Source organism: Maniola jurtina, chromosome 19 (assembly GCF_905333055.1).
Source record: "Maniola jurtina chromosome 19, ilManJurt1.1, whole genome shotgun sequence".
Lineage (NCBI taxonomy): Eukaryota > Metazoa > Arthropoda > Insecta > Lepidoptera > Nymphalidae > Maniola > Maniola jurtina.
In genome coordinates, this window is record NC_060047.1 from 6,300,504 (window position 1) to 6,320,631 (window position 20,128).

Genomic DNA, 20,128 nt, shown 5'->3' on the forward strand with positions numbered 1-20,128 from the left:
TATTTGAATAGTAATAAAAACTATTATAAAAACAAATAACCTTAACAGGCAAAGGGAATTATATTCCCACTTTCTTACACTTATGACAAGCATAATCGGGCAAAGGGAATCATTTTCCCACTGCAAAAAAAGGTATTTCCCCCCTCTCCCACTACTTTTAAATGTATTTTTTGGATTCTCCAGCATTAAATTACCCTAAACACGCTTCTAATTTAAAGTTTACTATTACACAGGCTCGCGCCTTATTAAGGGTTAAGTAAATGAAAGTTTTATTTAATACAAATACAACGTGACATTGCCACGAGATCTAAGAACAATGATATAATCACACTAGGTTAATTGTGATGTAAAATTCATGTTAACTGGACTAACAAAATTCATAGGTAAATAAAATATTTGTGTGAAATAAATATTAAAGGTCAGCTGCATTTCTTAAGCTGCACACATAGTGCTGTGTTGTGGTTTGTCGTAACACGAAGCAATAGGAATCATATTTTCATTATATATGAAGACTATACATTTAACCTGAGTTTTAAAGATCCCGTCGGAATTTCTCGAAATCCTTTCTGAAGTCTTTATTCAGCACACTGGATCTCGGCACAGTGCAAATAAAAAAAATTGCCTACAACCTTCAGTGTTGAGTTTACTTATATTTTGTAACTTTTTGGGTTTTTATTTTAATGAAGAAATTATTATTATCCAGCCTACATGCAAAATCTCAAATTTCTGTACCCAGCAATTCAAGCTGAATAATAATATTATGTCTACAGCTGTAGTCTGTTAAGTTGTTTATCAGTGGATGATCGAGCCAAATAGTGTTACAAGTTACAACACAATAATGTGGCTGCAATAATTCACATATTCAGTACAGAAAAATACGACGGTAATGTGCGATCAGCATTACTCTATGGTTGATAAAGACGATTTCATGAAATGACAATATTAATTATTATCAGTATATTCGATACGAATACCAAGATTACTATTTATAATATTGTGCTCAGTTGAAAGTTGCTATATTACGATTTATAACTAACACAATAATATTTTAATGTTTATACTTATAACAGAATAATAGTTCATTGAAAAATAATCTCTAGCCCAGTGTGACTATATCGAAAGTAAAAAAATATGTTATTCAATGAGTTTTTTGGCTTTGAAGTATCTGCGCAGGTACAACACTTGCCACGTCGCCAACCCTAGCAGGCAGATCATGGAGAACACGCTGAAGAATAAAACTCTGTTGTTGGTTGACTCTGTAACAAGAAATAAACCATTTTTTTAAAAACTGTTCAAGTGTGAGCCAGATTCGTACACAAAAGGGTTCCGCATCATCTTACGAGAACACTTTTCAAGCCGACCATTTTAAAAATTTTATTATTACCCACCAGACTAGACCAGTGACAATAATTCTAGAAATTATAAATTCCGAAACTGTCCCTGTCGGAAATCGAATCCGAGATTTCCCACTTAAAAGACCAGTGCGCCAGAGAGGTCGTCTAGTTTTTCAGGGCTTAACCATTTCACCAATTTTGATAAAATTTGGTACAGATTGGTATTTAGATGAAGAACAGGCTACTTTTTGCCCTGGAAAATATTCGCGCGAGATTAAAAAAAAACCGTACCGTTAAAGTCACAGGCATCATAGGTATATGGGTCCCATAAAAGGTGAACTCGTATTTCCCAGAGCAGAAGTGAAAGTACATACAAATTACTAGTGTGGCTGCACATAAACCACTTAGTGGCAATGGGATACTGGTACTGATTCCCAGGCTAACTAAAATTTAGAGTACGAGTATTTGCATCTTTTTCTTACTAATGTAAAAAGAAAAGGACAGACAAACCTAATTTAACAACCTAATCAAACCTCATGACTTTAGGTGCCAGTTGTGAGTCTATTGTTTAAATTTGTAAGATGCACTAAAATTTAAAATTAATTTTCCGTCCTTTTTTAAGCAATATAAAAAATGAAAAGATGCAGATACTCTAAATTTCGTTTGAAAGAAAAACATTAGAGTCGACGCTATTACCTCACTTTTTTACATGAACAAGTACAAAAGACTTACCATTAGTGTCCCTCATCTCTTCTTCCCTCTTCCTCATGGAGGTGAAGTCCTGCACGATAGCCTCTGATAAATCTTCTAATCTCTTAAGCTCCATTTCCATGGGCTTTAATTTTGCAGCTTCAGCAATCTGTATGAGAAGATTAAGATTATAAGAGGACTTCGGCTGTGTTAGCTGGCGGGCGTGCTCTGCCTTTTTGGTGTGTTTTTTTTGTTAAAACTGACTGGAAAGCGCTCTAAGGGGGTGTCGTGCATATGTCGGCGAGCACCGGCACAGACGGGGTCCATACTTGTATAGTTTAATTGTTACAAATTACTACAAACTTGACATTGGCTAATCTTTGTAAAGCCAGAGAGAAAAAAAAAAAAAAAGATTATAAGATTAGCTTTTGGCTATGTGTGGCAAGTATCATTGATGAAGATAGAAAATTTAAGCAGCATATAAGTTAACTACTTATCTCTTCTAATAATACTTAATCAGTGGACATGAATATTAGTGTGATGATTTCTTTCATAAAAGTTTTAACTATTTAAATATTTTTAAACTTATGTATCAAAAAAGTTATGGAATAAAATCATGATAAAAATACAATAGACAGGAGGATACACCATATCTGTGTAGACAAGATATGGAAGAAAAATTCAGGGCAAGTTTTTGCTCTTATTTTGAAGAATTTTGCTATAACTCATATGAAATCATAACTATTATGTTCCTCTTTATTTATTCTAAATTATATTATTTTATATCATGCAAAATTATAATATGTACATTTTGTTTTTATTATAGTGATAATATGGTCAAATAATGTGTGTTAAACAAAATACAGTTAGTGTCAAGCACTTTCCAAGAGTTATATTATTTATTATTAATTATTAATTTTAGTAAGGTCAGGAAAAACCATTAAAGTCCACACAAATTACCCATTTCTAGAAGATGCAGATTTTCATAGAAGATTGACCGATAAAAAATAAATAATATGTATGAATAAAAAAATCGAATTACATATTATATCCTTTAAAAAAAAAAGCATTTAAGGGTCAGCCCTCACTGCAAAATTTCACTATACGATTTTTCTCATGGAATTAAGTGACATGGAAATGTCCACATCAGAATTCTGCTGGGAAAAATCGTGCAATGAAATTTCGCTGTGTGGACTTACCCCCACAGTTTTTAAGCCCTAGACTGGAAACATACAAATTACATGTGACCCTGACAAATAACCCTGACTCACAACATGTTTAACATAATATTGTATATGCTAAACAAAATTATACAAATTTTGCTTTTAAAAGCACCGTGTAAGTGCACGTGTTCTGCTCTGGTAAGCTATAAGTATGTTTCTAGTCTTATCAATTAGGTCAAAAGACATATTTTGAGACTTCTTTCAATGTATGTATAAAATAAATAGATACAGAGCTATTAAGTTATTAATACTAGTCTTTATATGAAATAAAAAATAAAAATGTTTTATAAGTAGGAAAAGAATATACTTACTCCCTCATAGTTTTTTGCTTCAATGCCTACTTTGATATCTAAAGTTACATCTTGTGCTACTCCTCTATGTTCTGAAATATAGGTTTAATATAATTATTATTATACCCAGTGGTGATAGCCTACTGGTTAATAAGACGCAGCTGTCATAGTCATGTGTGTGCGTGTGTGTGCTTGTGTGTGTGTTCCCTGTACCCAAAAGGGCAAAACAGGGCTCTATAACTATGCTCCCCACCGTTCATCCATCTCTCTGTTAGTGGGTTGTATCTTGTGAACAATAATAAGTTTGCTGTTGAAATTTTCACAATAATTAAAAAGTGTAACTTCATGTTGAGTGGTAAGAAACTGTACAGAACTGATATGCGACTCTGACTTGCACAACTTCAATGTCAGATTTTTTGACTCACCTGGCGGTACTTTTGATATGAAGCAAACTTCAAATGTGTCATATGTCTCAGTGACGAATGTGAACTTTCCTTTTGTGACATGATCTTTGGTGGCCAGGATATGACCCTTTGAATCACGCACCTGGAACAAATTTTACTGAATAATAACATGAAGCATATTATACACATATCCTCACTCCAGGAGGCTCTCGGCAATCTAGGCAGTCTATTCTGCTTCTGAAGCTTGGATGGTTAGAGTGAAGACTCAGGTGGGAAGGGGCAATGCACACATTACAGATGAAACGTTTAAATGCAGAAACCTGCCCAGAGAGAAGAAGAAAGAAAGAAGTACATTATTTCTGAAACCCTGCAGTTCACATACTGCATCAATAATGGGATGGCAATGTTTTATCTCTGAAGATCAAAGAGCTCCCACAGGGTTTTTAATAACCTAAATCCATGCAGGCAAAGTTGAGGGTGTCATCTGGTTGGTCTATAAAAAAGCATAATCTAGACTGGTATTATTACATCTAATAAATTTCCTTATGCTTGAGAAAGAAACACTGGGAGTGAAGCACACAAGCACTTAAGAAACAATGGGTGAGGATGCCCAATAAGAAAACATGCTGTTTGACAGCCCTATGTATTGCTGGATACAAAATGGAGAGTTGGAAGTGCCAAGTGGTCTAAAGCAGTGTAGACTAAAATCATCTTCAGAGTCACTGAATCAGCTAAGTAAGAAGTATGTGCATTTCTTTCAGTGTTGTCTCTTATAGTATAAAACACAAGACTTGCTTGAATTAATGTTTTCTTATGTTAAGGTTATTAAAGAAATTTGTAAGATTCCTGTGCAAGTACCTACCAAATGATTCAACAATTAGTAAAATCCTGTACCTGTACCTTACTAAAATACAAACTTTGTATCTCTTTAACTGTAACTTTGTAACTCGTATACTTTAAACAACTGGGAACTAGCAACGTTTACATAGGCCCATCATGCATATGCTAGGATTTAACCAAGCAGCTACCTAATGTTCCCGCCTGCAGCTGAAGCATTGAATTAGAAACAACCTAAGATTTTTGATAATGAAAAACAATGGGAAATCTAAAAGGGTCGATGTCATATTTATAACTTACAATATAGTCGATTCTTTGTCCTCCTACTTCTGTTACTGAATATTCTCCCGCGACGAGCACATTGGCGTGCAATTCCTCTTTCAAACACTTCTGTGTATTCGGTGCGAGGCTCCACGTTAAGGCGTCGCATCCGTGCCATAAAATACTCAAAAATAATACGAGATAGTGCACCTCCATTTCGAAAATGTTATTGTCTAATATTCTTCAATAAATAATTCCCAATTCATAACTTTCTCAATGTGAAAACAAACATATTTGCTTGATAATTCTGTGTCAAAAAGACCGATGAGTTGGCCCAAAAAAAGAGAAACGTCGTCGGACCCATAGATAATACACTATGGTTGGAGCATAGATAGAGTAATATAATCGGAGCCAGCGTTGCCAGATAATATGTAGGTACCTATGTGGCAAATCCGTTTTCGTACAACGCTGCTGCAACGCAAAAATAATATGGTGGAAAAATCACCGAATATAAAGATGGATATGCCGTATCGATTTTAATAGATGTGTGAAAAATTACACAAATAACATAGTTAGTCCTCTATTGAGCTGTCACACGCATCGCCTCACAATGTTTGACACATTTAAGAATGTTATCCGTCGTGACAACTGACATATTCTGCACCATAGCTCCCCTCCCCTATCGCGCTCCACTGGCGCCTCCACACCAGAGTGCTCCTGGTGCTCATGGGGTGCTCCCAGAGATGCGCTATAGTTATTATACTTTATAACTATGAAAGACACGATGTGTTTCATTGTTCCGATCAAGTCAATGGTTCCGTGTTTGTCCAGAGATGCACTCAAAGATCAAAGGGGGAAGATGCACGGAGTGCACTCAGTGCATCAAAAAACCACAGATGATAGAGTACATTGAGACTTCGTCTGTGATGGCGTTTGCTGGCGCGCGTGCTGTGCTTGTTTGGAGTGTTTTTTTTTGTTAGAGTGGCTGGTTTTTGTGTTAGTTGGTGTTTTTTGGTGGTGGAACTGACTGGGAAGCGCTCTAAAGGGGCGCCGCGCGTATGTCGGCGGGCGCCGGCGCAGACGGAGTCCATACTTGTATAAATTCAGTAACTTGAAAATATCACAAACTTGACATTGGCTAATCAGAGTAAAGCCAGATTTAAAAAAAAAAAAAAAGAGTACATTGAATATTGAATAGTATTCTGCTATCTGTGCCATTGATATTTGACTTATCTGTGGGAGTAATGTCAAACGTCAAATGTAATTTTACTAACCTTGCCTTGTGTTTATTTTGAAAAAACAAGTTTTCAAAAGAAATTGTTACAAGTTCCTATATGTTATTTCGCTTTTTGCATATTCTTGATATGTAATTGCACGTAAACATTTTTTGTATTAAAAATTAACTAAATTGTATGACAAAATAAATAGTAAATTCTCGAATCATTTTAGGGAATTTGACAGATAATAAAATTTATTTTCCCAAGAAATAGTTGAAAAATCAGGAATATTTGTGTTATTTTCAATTTTATGGATATAAAACTACTAAGAGCTTAGCAGTAAGTGGTTTTTATAAATCCTGTTGTGAAATATTTGTGTTTACATAATAAGTTTAATAACCCTGAGGGACAAGGTAAGTTTTCACTGAGAATGGACCAGATTTAGACTAAGTTCAAGGGGTATTGCTTAGAATCGTGTCTATTACGCTTAGAGTATCAAATTAAATAAAACTTACAACATTCAATTATCAATAGTTTGTTCTTGAACACCAGTAGTACTTTACTAAGAATACCATTTCATAATTTTTTTTTAAACAAAGTAGATTACATTTATTATTGCCTTAATTATAACATGTGTTTGGTTGTAGCGATGTTTCACACCCTTGAATTTAAAACTTTTAAAGGAAAATAATAAATTGACTTTGCAACTTTGTAATGCTGATTTTGGGTGTAGCAACTAGTTCTAATGAATCATATTTTGTAACAAGTTGCTGGAAATCTCATGCAGATGTTGTGACTGAGTCCACTCACTATTTTTATTTAAGAAAAAATGAAAAAATAGGTACCCATGTTATTCTTAAGTCTGTAAAACATAGCCAAATGTGTCAGCCAAAATAATGCATTCCGCAGCTGTATTATGTGGCAATAAATATTGTTTTCTTTCTTGCTTTCTATGCAAGCAACTTTCCAATATAGTGACAGAATTGTGGTGATCCCTTTATTGTAGTTATAGCCGAAGTCCACTTTATTTCTATATTTCATAGCCCCAACTTAGTGCCCGTGGACTACCAAATTTCAAACCCCCATTTTACCCCCTTACGGGGTTCAATTATCGAAAATCCTTTCTTAGCGAATGTCTATATTATTATAACTAGTTTGAGCTGTGCGTTGATAGATCACTCCCTCAGTCAGTCAGCTTTTCCTTTTATATATTTATTAGATCATAATTTTCCAGCTGATGCAGTTATATTTTTAGCAATATTGTATACTTATTTGTTTTATATTTCAGGTGCATTGTGAGTGTGTGCAGTCCCATTATGCTAACTATGAATATCTTGAAGGAAGAAAGGGACAAAATAATCTGTGCATTAATTCCTAGTGAAAATTGTTAATATTGGGATAAGGTAAGTACAAGAGAACAACAACTATTTTATTTTTATTTTGGTCACCCGTCACAGTGGGGCAAAAAACAGTTACTAAATCAAACTACTAAACAAGAAAGCTACTTTATCCAGGAGTAAAGCAAATGCAATTGCCAGGGGCAAAAGCAAGCTAACTCTAAGCTAGTAATTAGCTCTTAGCTAGTAAGCTATGTCTTAACTAAAGGAATATAGTACTTAGGAAGAAAAAGGGCTCGTTCAGACAGACGAGAGGGTTGCGCAGCGCGTCTAGTGTTGCGTCACGCGGGGCGTTGCGCGTTTCCTCTGTTTATTTACGGAGAAACGCCAAGTGAAACGGTGAGCGCGGCCTGTGGCGTTGTCCGCTAGGTTGCGAGTACAAAGATTTATGAAGATGCGGGGCATGGTGTGGCGAGTGGTGGTGCGTTTCGCTGCGGCGGATTTCGCAGCTGCCACTTATTGCAGTCTTCGAACATCTCACAACGAACAACACGCAGACGTGTTTTTGCAATGGAGTACGATTTCATTGACTAGCAGATAATTTTTACTTGTTTACTGTGAAACTAATGACACGCGCGTAACCCTTCAATCACGGAGCACGTGACGATGGTAGCTGCGGTACCGCGCCGGTGGCAGTCGCGTTCTCTGCTGCGCGTACCACCTTGATGTCAAACAAAATACTTGTAAATACACTTCTACATGAACACTTTCATTAGCAATTAGCATAGGTACGTTTGATTTGACCATGTGACGTTTGAAGACGTGCTGCGCAATGGCCCCGTCTCTCTCAAAATTTAAATATTAGTCGCAAACCGTGTTTGTATAATAGGTATATACATTTATAATTTACTAATGAAATTTCACGTGGCTTTCACTTTCATTTAGAACATTTCTGGAAGGTATCTTTAAATATATAACACATTCAAAAGTCTATAGCATCTGCCCAGCTTCGCACGTGAGCTTTTACGATTGTGATTTGTTACCTCACCATGTGCGAACCTGAATCGAGTAAGAGTCCTACAAACTAAAGTCATATACTCAGATATATAGAAATATTTCAAGATTTTGTCGTAGTAACTTTTGCCAGTTTTAACAAAAATAAAACTTAATAAAGAGCAAAAAGTTACTGACCCACATTTGGACAGTTAAACTACGGTAATATGTTATACCCAACTAGCGAAAACTTTAACAACCGTGACATCGTAAAGTGGCGTCCTATGGATATAACGGGATTAAAATAAGTATTTATTTTCCTCGCGAACTACGCTCCTTTGGCGTACCTATTAACAAAAATACCAAACATTTGTTAACTGAATCAAAAAGTTCTTATAATCAGTTACATTCTTATGTGGGCTCTACACTCGCGGCGCGAACGACCGCGAAAGCCCGCGACAACTGCGAATCACGAGTGTAGATGTTCACGCCTTCGCGTTCGCGCTTCGCGCCTTTCCCCAATCAGTGTCGGTTTTTGGTCCGCGACAAAGGGTTTACGGCGCGAACGTGAACGCATCGTCAACATTACGAACAAGACTTGCGAGTGTGGAGGGACACAGTTCACGCGTGGATCGCGGCATACATTCACGGCGTAAAATAACGGCGCGACTTCACGTGCGAGTGTAGAGCCGGCTTTATAATTTTAGTTTTCAAAATTATGGTCTAGTGTTCTGGGATAGTGAAGGAATTCTTTTTGTTAATTATATGAGGATTACTGGATCCTATTATGCAGATTTTATCGGAAACTGTTAGACGTGTTGTTTCTTTACGATAGCGCCATTGTCCATCGATTAGAAGTTGCGTTCAAGGCAATCCACAGTGCTGGCTTCGATATCCTTAACCACCCACCATACTCTCCGGACTTGGCCCCTAGTGATTTTCACTTATTCTCAAAACTACAAGTGTAAATTAAAAATTTATAGCACCCCCGACAAGTGAAGGTTACAGTAACTAGAAAAGAGCTGATAACTTTCAAACGGCTGAACCGATTTTCTTGAATTGTAGCTAAGAACACTCTCGATCAAGCCACCTTTCAGACAGAAAAATCTAAATTAAAATCGCTTCATTAGTTTAATAGCTACGGTGCCACAGACAGATACACACGTCAAACATATAACACCCCTCTTTTTGGGTCGGGGGTTAAAAATAACATAAAATTATTCATTGGATAAAAGACGATGATGACATAAGGCTAGGCTTGAAAATAAAACAGTTTAAAACTGGTTTTGTTTAAAGCAATGACAAGCCTGCATTAGGCTGACTTACATGAGTCTTGAGAATTTTTTGTGGAAGGAATTAGAAAGTTGGAAAAGTGGTATTCTAAATGTATTGAATTGGAAGGAGATAAAAAAAAAGATGTTTGAGTTTCCTCTTTTCATTTACGTATAAGTAGATTTTTACACTCTACTTTCAAATACGCGCTATTATTTTAAGTTTACATTTATGATTTAACACAATCACTTTAAAGAAGCGTGAAAAATCCATCAAATATGCAAGCTTATTATAACGATAAGAAATCAGTATGTAAGTATAATATTAAAAATGCAATTTTCGATAACGCGATCACGAAGTAGCGCTCTACGCCCTAGAAGTAGAACACCGCACCATAAAATAGGTAGGTACGCTCATGCGCTCGAGGTTATTGTTGTTGGAAGTATGGATGAATCCATATCAATACTTGTAACACTATTCAATGACTCGCCCCGACTTTGCATGGGTGGTTTTATGGGTACCTACTACCTACTATAGAATAAAATCGATTTTTTTTCTCATTTAAAGAGCTGGGTCACTAGTGCGACCATGTGGCTCTGGTAGGTCCATACTATCTTATTCTAACACTTAAAGCTATATCTAAATACTATTAACAATTACTTCTAAGACTTATCTTCTACGGACCATCCTGTATAAACGTTTTGCTGCATCGGACGTTGGGTTTGTTAGAACCAATGGCGAAGAGCAATTTACCAGTCGCTTCATTATTACCTATTTTGTAATTCTTGACATTAAAGGTCAGCAGTTACTGCGGCACCAGATGCTGAGAGGCAGTAGTGGATAACACCAGAACTAGACCACCAAATTGGACCAATGCCGTTTGTCAGTGTCCACGTTTCAGCACCATAGGTGAGGACGGGAAGGACACATTGGTTAAAGACTTTCGTTTTCAGGCACTGAGGAGTTGACGATGAGAAGTCTTGACTATACCTATGTATACTTGATTAGATATAAGGTATACGCTATAGGTAAACTTGTATATATAAGGTGAAGTGGGGACGGGCCGCTAGTACAGGATTTTTCAGAGTTTTTGAGTTCGGGACCATTAATGCTTTTGACATCAATTACCTAACAATTCCTTTTAGAATTTTGATTAGGTCAATAATAATGGATTGTCACAATATTATGTTGGTGGTGTTGCATCCATAATTTATTTAATCGCATTACATTGAATTCAAATCCTTTTGGCATTGTTTCATTTTATAACGTTTCACATGAAGTGTAGATTTGCTCAGTCTAAAAGTTGAACATCGGGCAAACATTTAAAGGTAGCGCTGGGTAACACTTGGAATGTTAATCAGGCGTTGTAAATTCGTGCGCAAGTGCGTGATGTAATATTATACAATGAAAACGAGAGTTGCAGCGGGAGTTGCGCGAAAATATTCTTTATGTTGCACTCGGTTCCATTCAGCTGTCGCGGCCGTGACAGTGCGCGAGTGCGCGCGGGGGCGGGGACTCGCCGCAAAACTGGGTCGCTCGCGATGTGTTGTCAAGTTCAAGGCCACGCTAAGGGGGAGGGGGCTTCCGATCGTCCATAGATGGCGTTGTGTGATTCGAAAAATTTGCGAGAAGAGGTGACGGGTGCGGGGAGGGCACGCGGGAACGAATTTTCGGTGCAACATACGACACTATAGCCGACGCTGCACTCGTGTGTCGAACGTCGCGACGCGCAGTACTCTAACGTGAGACCACCCAAATATCAGCTAACTTGATACACTGAGCCGACATGGACTGGACGATGGAGATGGATATGGAAATGGTGCGTAAACTTTCAATTCGATTTTGAAACTAGGCGTAAAAGTATACTTTTCATCATTCAATTACGTTTGCAAGACCATGACCTATCCTAACACTTTATCAACTCACATTCAGCAAATCTGTTTTTATGTACCTACTAATATTTCACATTGCAGGCATTATTTTATGAAAACGAATTGAAACTCCTGTAAATACTTAATTCCTAATACTATTAAGATATATCTACTAAACATAATTTCGGTAATCTCAAAATATTTATTCGGCATCACAATGATTTTTTTACATGAATGTGTGTCATATTGTATGTGTATATAACATATTTCTTAATACATCAATAAATTCTTATCTGAAGTTGCGTATTGCAATGAATAAGTATTCGCAAGTGGTTAACAATTGACCGATCCGTTTGTCCAAAAATTACCTTCAGACCCTGATCGGTATTCTGCCTCGCAACATCGGCGCGGAAGTCCTTTGAAAAGATCTATTCTCTGGGCCTGCATATTCTTTTAGAATGCTTTCGTTTTTTATATGACAGTATAGTGGGAAATAAGTTGGTTAATCAATTAATTTAAATGTCTTGTATATTTATCAGAACGATATGATCAGTTTTCTCAGTTGCTGGATTGTTGTAGGCATCGCAGAGAATATAACCGCTATTTTCTCAAACACCGGTGCTACACGTGCGAAACGCAAAGCGCGTACCGGACCTGCCCCAACGCGCCGTGATCGATCGTCCGCCAGCCATGTCTGTTTCTAGCGCTAAGCCTATAATATAACGGCTTTTTCGCCGCACCTATTCCATGCGGCTCTATGATGGTGTTTAGACTTCTCAAGGATTTATTCGTATTATTACTACTCGATATAATTCCCTGTCTCATTTTTTCTTTGTTCTAACAGTCGTTCAACTTGTTAAGTTTCTCTTATGAATTGTCGATTGTGCATGTATGCATTCAAGGCCACATTATTATGTATTCGATTTTTGTCGAACGTCGACGACTATGAGAACTGAGTGAGAAGCTTTTGATGTTATAGGCACTTTCATGAAATTATTCAAATACATAGGTATTTTAATTCAAATGAAGCTAAATATAATGTTTTTGTAACCTTTCAAATTATTTCCTAAGAATCTAATTGGTATTTCATCTTCTAACGACCATGATTATGTCATCATGATTAAGTGGGTAATTTCAATTTGTATCAATAGGTGTGAAAAAAATTTGTAAGTTAAATTCGTTAAACACTCTAGAGATACCTACTCACAGCAGTTATAATATGATACATGACCTGGGTGACGTACCTACCTACTAAATGCAAATGTTTTGACCATCGAAAGCAACGTTGTGGTCTCTAGCTAGAGTCCAGAGTTAGGCGATTCGGGAAGACTTTTCAGCGGTAATGAAGAATTTATCAAACTGCGACGATGACGTGTGTAGAATCCAATTAGGGTTATGTTACTTATGTCTATTACGAGGCATGCGCGTTCCATTTTAGACTGAGTTATAGAGCGTACTTTTACTTTGCTCAGATTTTACTAAAAGATAAAACGAGGACATATTCTGACATAAATCTGTCACGTTTTAACTTTTAAGTCACCTAAGTAAAACCAAAGAATCCTCTACACCTACCTACACCTCTCAATCTTAGCTTAGTTCATCAGGATCAGATCTGTATTTTTCTCCAGCTCAATAATTGATATAAAAATTTGTTTTGCATTGATAAAAGTTCAATTCCTTATGTACAATTTGTTTATCTATCTAATCTTGTGTACATAATTCGTACGATAATGAATCGGCCTCGACTGCATCTTTTTTATCTTTCGTTCGAAAAAGTGCATTGATAATGTGTTTGGTACCTATATTTATTTTATTTGCTAGGTAATTAACGGATATTCATTCACCATCCTGGGAAGCTCGCTCCTACTGCTTTACGTTAAGCGCCTTAAGCTTTTTGAAGGCTAATTTAGCTTTACCTTCCAAGGGATCCTATAACTAGACTTTGTTTGAAATGTGAATACCAAGAATCCCACTGATATTGCAAGGGGTGAGGGAAGTGTTCTGCAAAAAGAAGAGGTGAGGTGAAAGGGGAATTTTTGACGCACAAACTTGTGTTTTAGATGGGGTTAAATTGCACAAGGTTATGTGAACCTCATTCTGACACTTTCTGTAGCCATGCCCTGATGTCAGACCTGTGTCAGACAAAAGTTTGGCTCTAGGTACATTCCTCTAGCATTGGTATTTACATACCGGAATATTTGGTGCATATTTACGGGCTTGACAGTCTCTTAAAATCAACCAGTCTGAACGAGTATTACCTAACAATATCAACATAGGTAATTTTTGTGCAGTATATTTTATCAGTTTCTGCTATTTGAACTTAGCATAACATAAAAATACATTTAACATTTTAATATTGCCTTGTACTTTGCGAAAATAAACAGAGGTTGTAGGCTGTAGCGTCAGTTCTTCATCGCTCGTTACGTAAACATTCGTAGCCCTACGTCTACGAACTTCGAAAGACGTTAGGTAGTGTATGATCGGACTTCGGTTGGAAGTGCTTATTCAGCTGTGCAGAAATCTCTGAACTAAATTAACAGGTACTTCCCTAAGGAAAATAACTATTTTTAGGCTTACATTTAGTTTAAGAAATTTGCCTAGATACAAGCGAATTATGTTTTTTGGTTTGGCACATTTCTCATCCAAGATTTTTTAAAACTATATCTACCTACTTAAGAGGCCAGAATCAAATAAAAGTCGTGTGCCGAGAGGGAGATGGCAATAAATCAATGTTAGCCGCCATGCAAATTGTTGTTATCGGTGTAAAAATAAACTATATATTAGTAAACAAAAAACATTTAGAAACATAGTATTTTTGGAAATTTAAAAAAATATTCACATACCTAAGTAAAAATAAAATAAATAAAGTTTCCTTAAAAAATCAAGGAAATCATATCCAACCGTGTTTCTATTTCATGAGGAATTTTGAATAAACTCCCAAAAGCACATTATTCCTCTTAAAATAGAAAGTTTTTAAAAATCGCATGATTTTGTATATCTATGGTCACCGTTAATCATATTTTTTATCAAAATCTTGGTTCAGGATTGTTATTGTGTTCATCATGCAATGCGCACAGTTAATACATTTGTATCATAAGGTCACAAGGCCACAAATCTTAGGTCACGGACAGTTGAGACTATACTGATATGGATAAATTATTAGCTGAATGTAGTAAATTAACTACTTCCGCGACTACTTAGCTATTAGAATGCGCTAATTAATTATAATTAATTCAATTATTAATTCAACGCACTTATTAAGAAGCTAATAGCTAAGCTAAAACGAGCAATAAAGAGCCGTTTTGATCATCACAAACTTTGGACTCAATTTCAGCATATTTTTAGGCCGTTTTGCTTAAAAATAAGTTTCGATTTGTATTCAGCGGATCAAAAACGTCCGGATTAAAGAAATAAGAATTTTGATCAGAAGTGTAACCACACCGTTTTGTTCAGCAGCTCCTCAATTAATACAGAGTATAGTTTAGCAATTTGTATGAAATGCGTGACACTTGAACTCTTTTATCATCTGTTATGTCCTTCTACGTAGGTATATGCTCAACATTGTTGCTTTGATTTACTAATTACTATTGTCTATTTATTGCGTCTTTTCTGCAAAGTATTTACTTACACTGAAAATTTTCTTATACGCGTAGATCATTGTTAGATAGGTACATATGCCTACGATATTTATTTTATCATATTTGTGTTAGGTAGTTACATTACTTATAGACAGTGTTTTTTACTATAGCTATTCTAAGTTATTAATTTTGCACCCATAATTATTCTGTCTAGTTTTTGTACAGTTCCTGTAGACTAGATAATTAAATTGCATCAAAGGTTACGAACCATAAAAAATCGATCGAGTGCGAGTCGGACTCACACACGAAGGATTCCGTACCACCGTACAAGAAATAACTTTTAATTTTTTTTTAATTTTATGGCAGCCATTTCGAAATTTTTATTATTTGTTGTTATAGCGACAATAGAAATACACAAAAATTTCAACTCTCTACCTATTACGGTTCACGGGATACAGCCCCCTGACAGACAGACGGACGGACGAACGGACGGATGGACAGCGGAGTCCTTAAGTAATAGCGTCCCGTTGGCACCCTACGGGTACATAGCCCTAAAAAATAGAAAAGTCGCTATTATCGCGTCGACAGCCATCACTGCCTATTACGCGTAGGTACCAAATATCAAGCAGCGATTGCAAAAATACAAACTAATTCTGTACCACATTATGATATAGGACTTGCCGCTTTACTCTCGGTTAGTTTTAAAGAAGGCTTCACTGCTGTTATAGAAATATGTAGTCGACAATTCGCTGGCTTCGTTGAAATCGTATAATTGACAAGAGGGAGTAGAAGTGTGGGGGGAAGGGGCTCAAGCGGGAGATTTGGCAGTTGGCCTTGACAATGAACCGGCGGCGCACACAGCTATATCTACTGTGTACACACATCACACGCACACATTTTTAAAAAGCTATTCCACGAATGGCCTCTCCCACACAATTATTTTGACGTAGGGCTGAGTTGTTTAAAATACAGACATCTTATAATAATTAATGATTCTCATTTAATCATTCTTGTTCTAAAACATCATCGACTTATTGGACTTATTAAAAAGGCCATTTTGTGGTACCTACCTAGTTAATAAAATTTGTTATTTAAGCTATAAAAAATATTTAATTTATTTACTAAGATATTTAATTTTAAGTAATTATGCATCTACAAACTTTATTTCTAAAAAATATTATACCTACTATTTATCAATAAGATAAATCTTTATGAAAAGTGGATCTACTTTTCCGAAAAAAATACGGGACACACACCTACCTAAACAAATAGAAATAGATATTCAGCAAGATTTTGACGCTTTTGAATTGTCATTAATACCTAGATCTAGTTACCTACTATTTTGCATATACCCACATATTTTGATAGCGAAAGAAAACTTAGTTCATAATATTAATTGACTCATAAATAAGTTAGTAATCGGCAACCCTATATAGCCAAAAAAGCGTAGCGAGACTGGCGGCGGGCCGACGCGCCGACGCCGCTGCGTGCCTGCCCTAACACAACCTATACATCAGTGGTTCTACCTTCTATTGATCAGGAACCTCGCGCCAAAAAAATAGGGTCCATTGCGTTACCAACCACCCCCTCTTTACCTTTACCTTAGCCTCTAATACAATAGGCACCGGTTTATGAATTGCCGGTGTATGTTTTAATTTTTTTTCTTATTACTTACAATATCCATCCATATCCATACTAATATTATAAATGCTAAAGTGTGTTTGTCTGAGCTTTTCACGGTCCAACAGTTTAACCGATTTTGATGAGATTTGTTACAGAGTTAGCTTAGGTACATCCCGGGGACGGCCATAGGCTATTTTTTATCCCGGAAGTTCAAAGAGTTCCCACGGGATTCTTAAAGGCTCATCCGGTTTATATGCAATTTGGTACAGAGGTAGTTTGCGTCCGGGAATTGACATAGGCAACTTTTTATCCCAGAAATGGTAACAGTTCCTAGATGATGCCCGCGGCTTCGCCCGCGTAGATTGAGGTTTTTAAAATTCTCCATCGGGAACTTTAAAAACTTTTTTCAGGACAAAAAGTAACCCATCCCCGGGATGCAAAGTATCTCTGTACCTTTCGTAAAAACATTTAGGTAAATGGACGATTCTTTATAAACCCGTGGGATCACCACGATTTAACAGCAATTCCTTACAACATCAGGATTGAGGAGTTGGTTCCTCGAGTCCAACAGTTGGTACCTGAAATATCAATTTATAATCGACAATTTTTAAATCCCATGAGTTTTGGTGGTCAGGTCCCCTGCAGCATCAGGATTGAGGGGTTGGAATCCAAACTTTTCTACGTGGGTATGGAAAAACACAACACCTTTTTGAAAGTCTGTTAAAAAGTAGCCTATGTGACTCCTTGGTTAATCCTCTAGGTGTGAAAGTCCCGTCAAAATACATAGGTTCAGCCGTTCCGAAGATTAGCCCGTTCAAACAGACAGACTGACAGAAAGACAGGCAAAAAAATTAAAAACGTATGATGTAGGTAGTTCTGGTACGTACAGTTCCTACTTAAGCATGCTCGCTAGTTTCTATAGGTTGTCCTAAAATGCAGGTTGACCTTCGGTGGTTTCGAAAACGCAACAGGCTATTAAATCTGAAATCGATTTATAAAGACTTTGAATAATGAATGTGTAGTTTAATTTTAGGCTAATTTTGTGATCCTTTATTGTAATAGGTATTTAGATATCTTTGGAGTTCTCTTATCAGTTGCTACTATACGTGTTAGGAAAATCATTTCAGTTTTCATGAATTAAATTCTTAAAATATATAAACAATCCTTAAAAGCAATCAATAAACCACAATTATATAACATATGTATCTAATTTATAACCGAGACGATAAACGTTCAACCAACCAACCAACATGAAGTAAAGACTTGGCGTGGCTTCAGGAAAATTTATGTGCCACGTTTATTCGTTGCCAGTTACAAAGGTACTGCAGCCGTAGGGCGTTCATTCGCTACAAGCGTGATCATACGCAGTTGAAGGGACCAATCTGAATGAAGAAGAGCACGTGGCGATATGCGGGGCGGCGCGTGCGCTGGTGGGGCGAGCCCGTTCATAGTGTACGCATTGCGTGAACGGTGCGTAACTGTCGCCTCAGTTATCATGCGCGGTTTCACTTTGTTGTTAGTCCGTAGATTTGGCCAACTATTGACTGTTATGAGAATTTCAAAATCCACCTCTAAGTAAAAGTTGGATCGATAATTTCCTTCATGGAAGAAGCGTACCGCGTTGCAGTACAAAATTGGGTCAGAGTGAAATAGTAAACTTAAAAATGTGTACGGTAGAAGCTGCTTGGAAATTTTCACCTTATCCTAATAAAATGGATTTGATTACAACGAAATATGTGAGTAAAATATTGACGTACCTACCTATGTATTTTGAATTGCCAGAAAAACGTCCTTTATGGCGATTCTGAGACTAATGAGAGCGACTGGTAGAGTAAGTACTAAGTCTACTAGAATTTTCTAAGCAAAATTAGGTGTAGAGCTGTTCGGCTTTTGACTATAATACCTATGTACATACCTAATAGGTATAGGTAGGTAGGTATAAAAGCAGAACTACCTTTACTAATTACGAAATCTTAGGAACGCAAAGACTACAAACTATTAATAGGTAGGTTGCTCAAAGGTTGTTGGTAGGTAGGTATCCGAACGACGCTACGTCGTAGACGAAAGTCAAATCCGAGGTCTAAGAAGTAAAATGCGCTGCAGCATAAGCTGGTAGGTACGCCTAAAAAGAACATTCTGCCTGAATATGACAAACGTGTCATTTATGTTTATTAACAGGTTATGGTTTCATACAAAAGGTACAAAACCAATATTAATTGGTGCCTGGTGGCAACGACCTGCAGGATATTGTCTTTTTGAAATAAGCTTTTTCTACTTAGGTAGATTCCTATGGTTTATGGCCCTACAGTGCAAAGACAGGCGTTGAAAGTGTGACCGCTTTGTCTGTTTATGGCATCGTAGCGCTCAAATCGTAAATGAACAGATTGTTTCTAAAATAGGTACGATGTATTAGGTATGTAGGTATCTATTCAGATTACTAGGTACCATTATAACAATATTTACCGATATTTGTTAGTTATTACTAAGTAGATTCAAAATTATTTTGCTAACTTATGCTTAGCACATGGTGATTTTGGTGTTCAAACGATTTCAACGAGTTCAACAGTTGAGGCGAAGATTCAGAAAATATTTGTTACTTATATCCAGTTGCATGACAGGCGGTTAAACTCTCTTTACGGTTTCGGTTACTTTTACCGTCATTGAAAGCAAAACGAATTGCACAAGTTCTGGACCTAGAACTATCATAAAAGTATCACGAAAGTTTTTCTGTTCTATTGCCTTTTATTCCTGCCAAATAAGATTACCGAGCGTTAATCTAAATTTTGCAATTCGACTATGTTTAATATTATGATAACCTCATTACAGTTGTGGCGGAAAAAAATGATCTAGGACCTAAGTGTTTGTAGGGGAGTACGGCGTAGGTAACCACGGCACGCGCGTCGCGAGTCGTGGCGTAGGTCGTGGTGTCGACGGCCGCGCAATGTCACCCGGTGAGCTACCGCCCTCCCCCTCCTTCTCCCAGCAAGTCTCCGTGAATCAACCGCCATCGAACCATTTCCGATTAGCAAGTAGGTATGCGGCGTCTTTGATTCTCCCTCCCTTTTACCCGACCATGGCAGAGTTGTGCTTAGCAATTGGCAGATGAGGTTATGCTTTCATCTTTTCCTTCATCATTGCCTTCCTATCGTTCCATGTGTTATATGACAGCTAGCTTAACAAATCCAATATGGCGGATAT

At 36.8% G+C, this 20,128-nt stretch overlaps 2 protein-coding genes across 7 annotated transcripts in view; one reads left to right on the forward strand and one right to left on the reverse strand.

The window, feature by feature from the left end:
- Positions 1–570: 570 nt before the first annotated feature.
- LOC123875149 (transmembrane emp24 domain-containing protein bai) lies at positions 571–5,410 on the reverse strand. 3 transcript variants are annotated; one of them, XR_006798081.1, is made up of 7 exons: positions 5,079–5,410; positions 3,963–4,083; positions 3,559–3,629; positions 2,985–2,990; positions 2,067–2,193; positions 1,070–1,256; positions 571–1,038 (listed from the first exon to the last, which is right to left on the reverse strand). XR_006798081.1 is itself a non-coding variant. In XM_045920831.1 (6 exons), exons 1-6 carry the CDS (start codon positions 5,253–5,255, stop codon positions 1,135–1,137), a joined length of 624 nt encoding a protein of 207 aa, XP_045776787.1. In that variant the 5' UTR covers positions 5,256–5,410; the 3' UTR covers positions 571–1,134. The 3 variants fall into 3 exon arrangements, 2 of the variants coding, with proteins under 2 accessions (XP_045776787.1, XP_045776788.1); XM_045920831.1 differs by having other exon boundaries at positions 571–1,256; XM_045920832.1 differs by lacking the exon at positions 2,985–2,990 and having other exon boundaries at positions 571–1,256; positions 5,079–5,409.
- An 879-nt stretch (positions 5,411–6,289) lies between these two features.
- Positions 6,290–20,128, forward strand: part of LOC123875131 (steroid hormone receptor ERR1) — a 37,409-nt gene continuing 23,570 nt past the window's right edge. Inside the window, exons 1-2 of one of the 4 annotated variants that reach the window (XM_045920808.1) lie at positions 6,290–6,669; positions 7,545–7,659. Coding sequence is in view for 2 of the 4 variants with exons in the window: in XM_045920805.1 (XP_045776761.1) it covers positions 18,595–18,666 (72 nt within the window). In the remaining 2 variants the exon portion in view is untranslated. Of the gene's footprint in view, positions 6,670–7,544; positions 7,660–11,150; positions 11,678–18,416; positions 18,667–20,128 lie in introns of those variants that run through there. The other 3 variants (XM_045920807.1, XM_045920806.1, XM_045920805.1) reach the window with 3 other exon arrangements.

What these genes read in the sequence shown, in the direction of transcription:
- LOC123875149 (XM_045920831.1), bottom strand. Translation starts at nt 5,255, where the DNA reads ATGGAGGTGCACTATCTCGTATTATTTTTGAGTATTTTATGGCACGGA. An exon ending in GACAAAGAATCGACTATATT is followed by an intron (nt 4,084 to 5,078) that starts GTAAGTTATAAA and finishes AATTTGTTCCAG; the next exon opens with GTGCGTGATTCAAAGGGTCA. An exon ending in CATATCAAAAGTACCGCCAG is followed by an intron (nt 3,630 to 3,962) that starts GTGAGTCAAAAA and finishes CCTATATTTCAG; the next exon opens with AACATAGAGGAGTAGCACAA.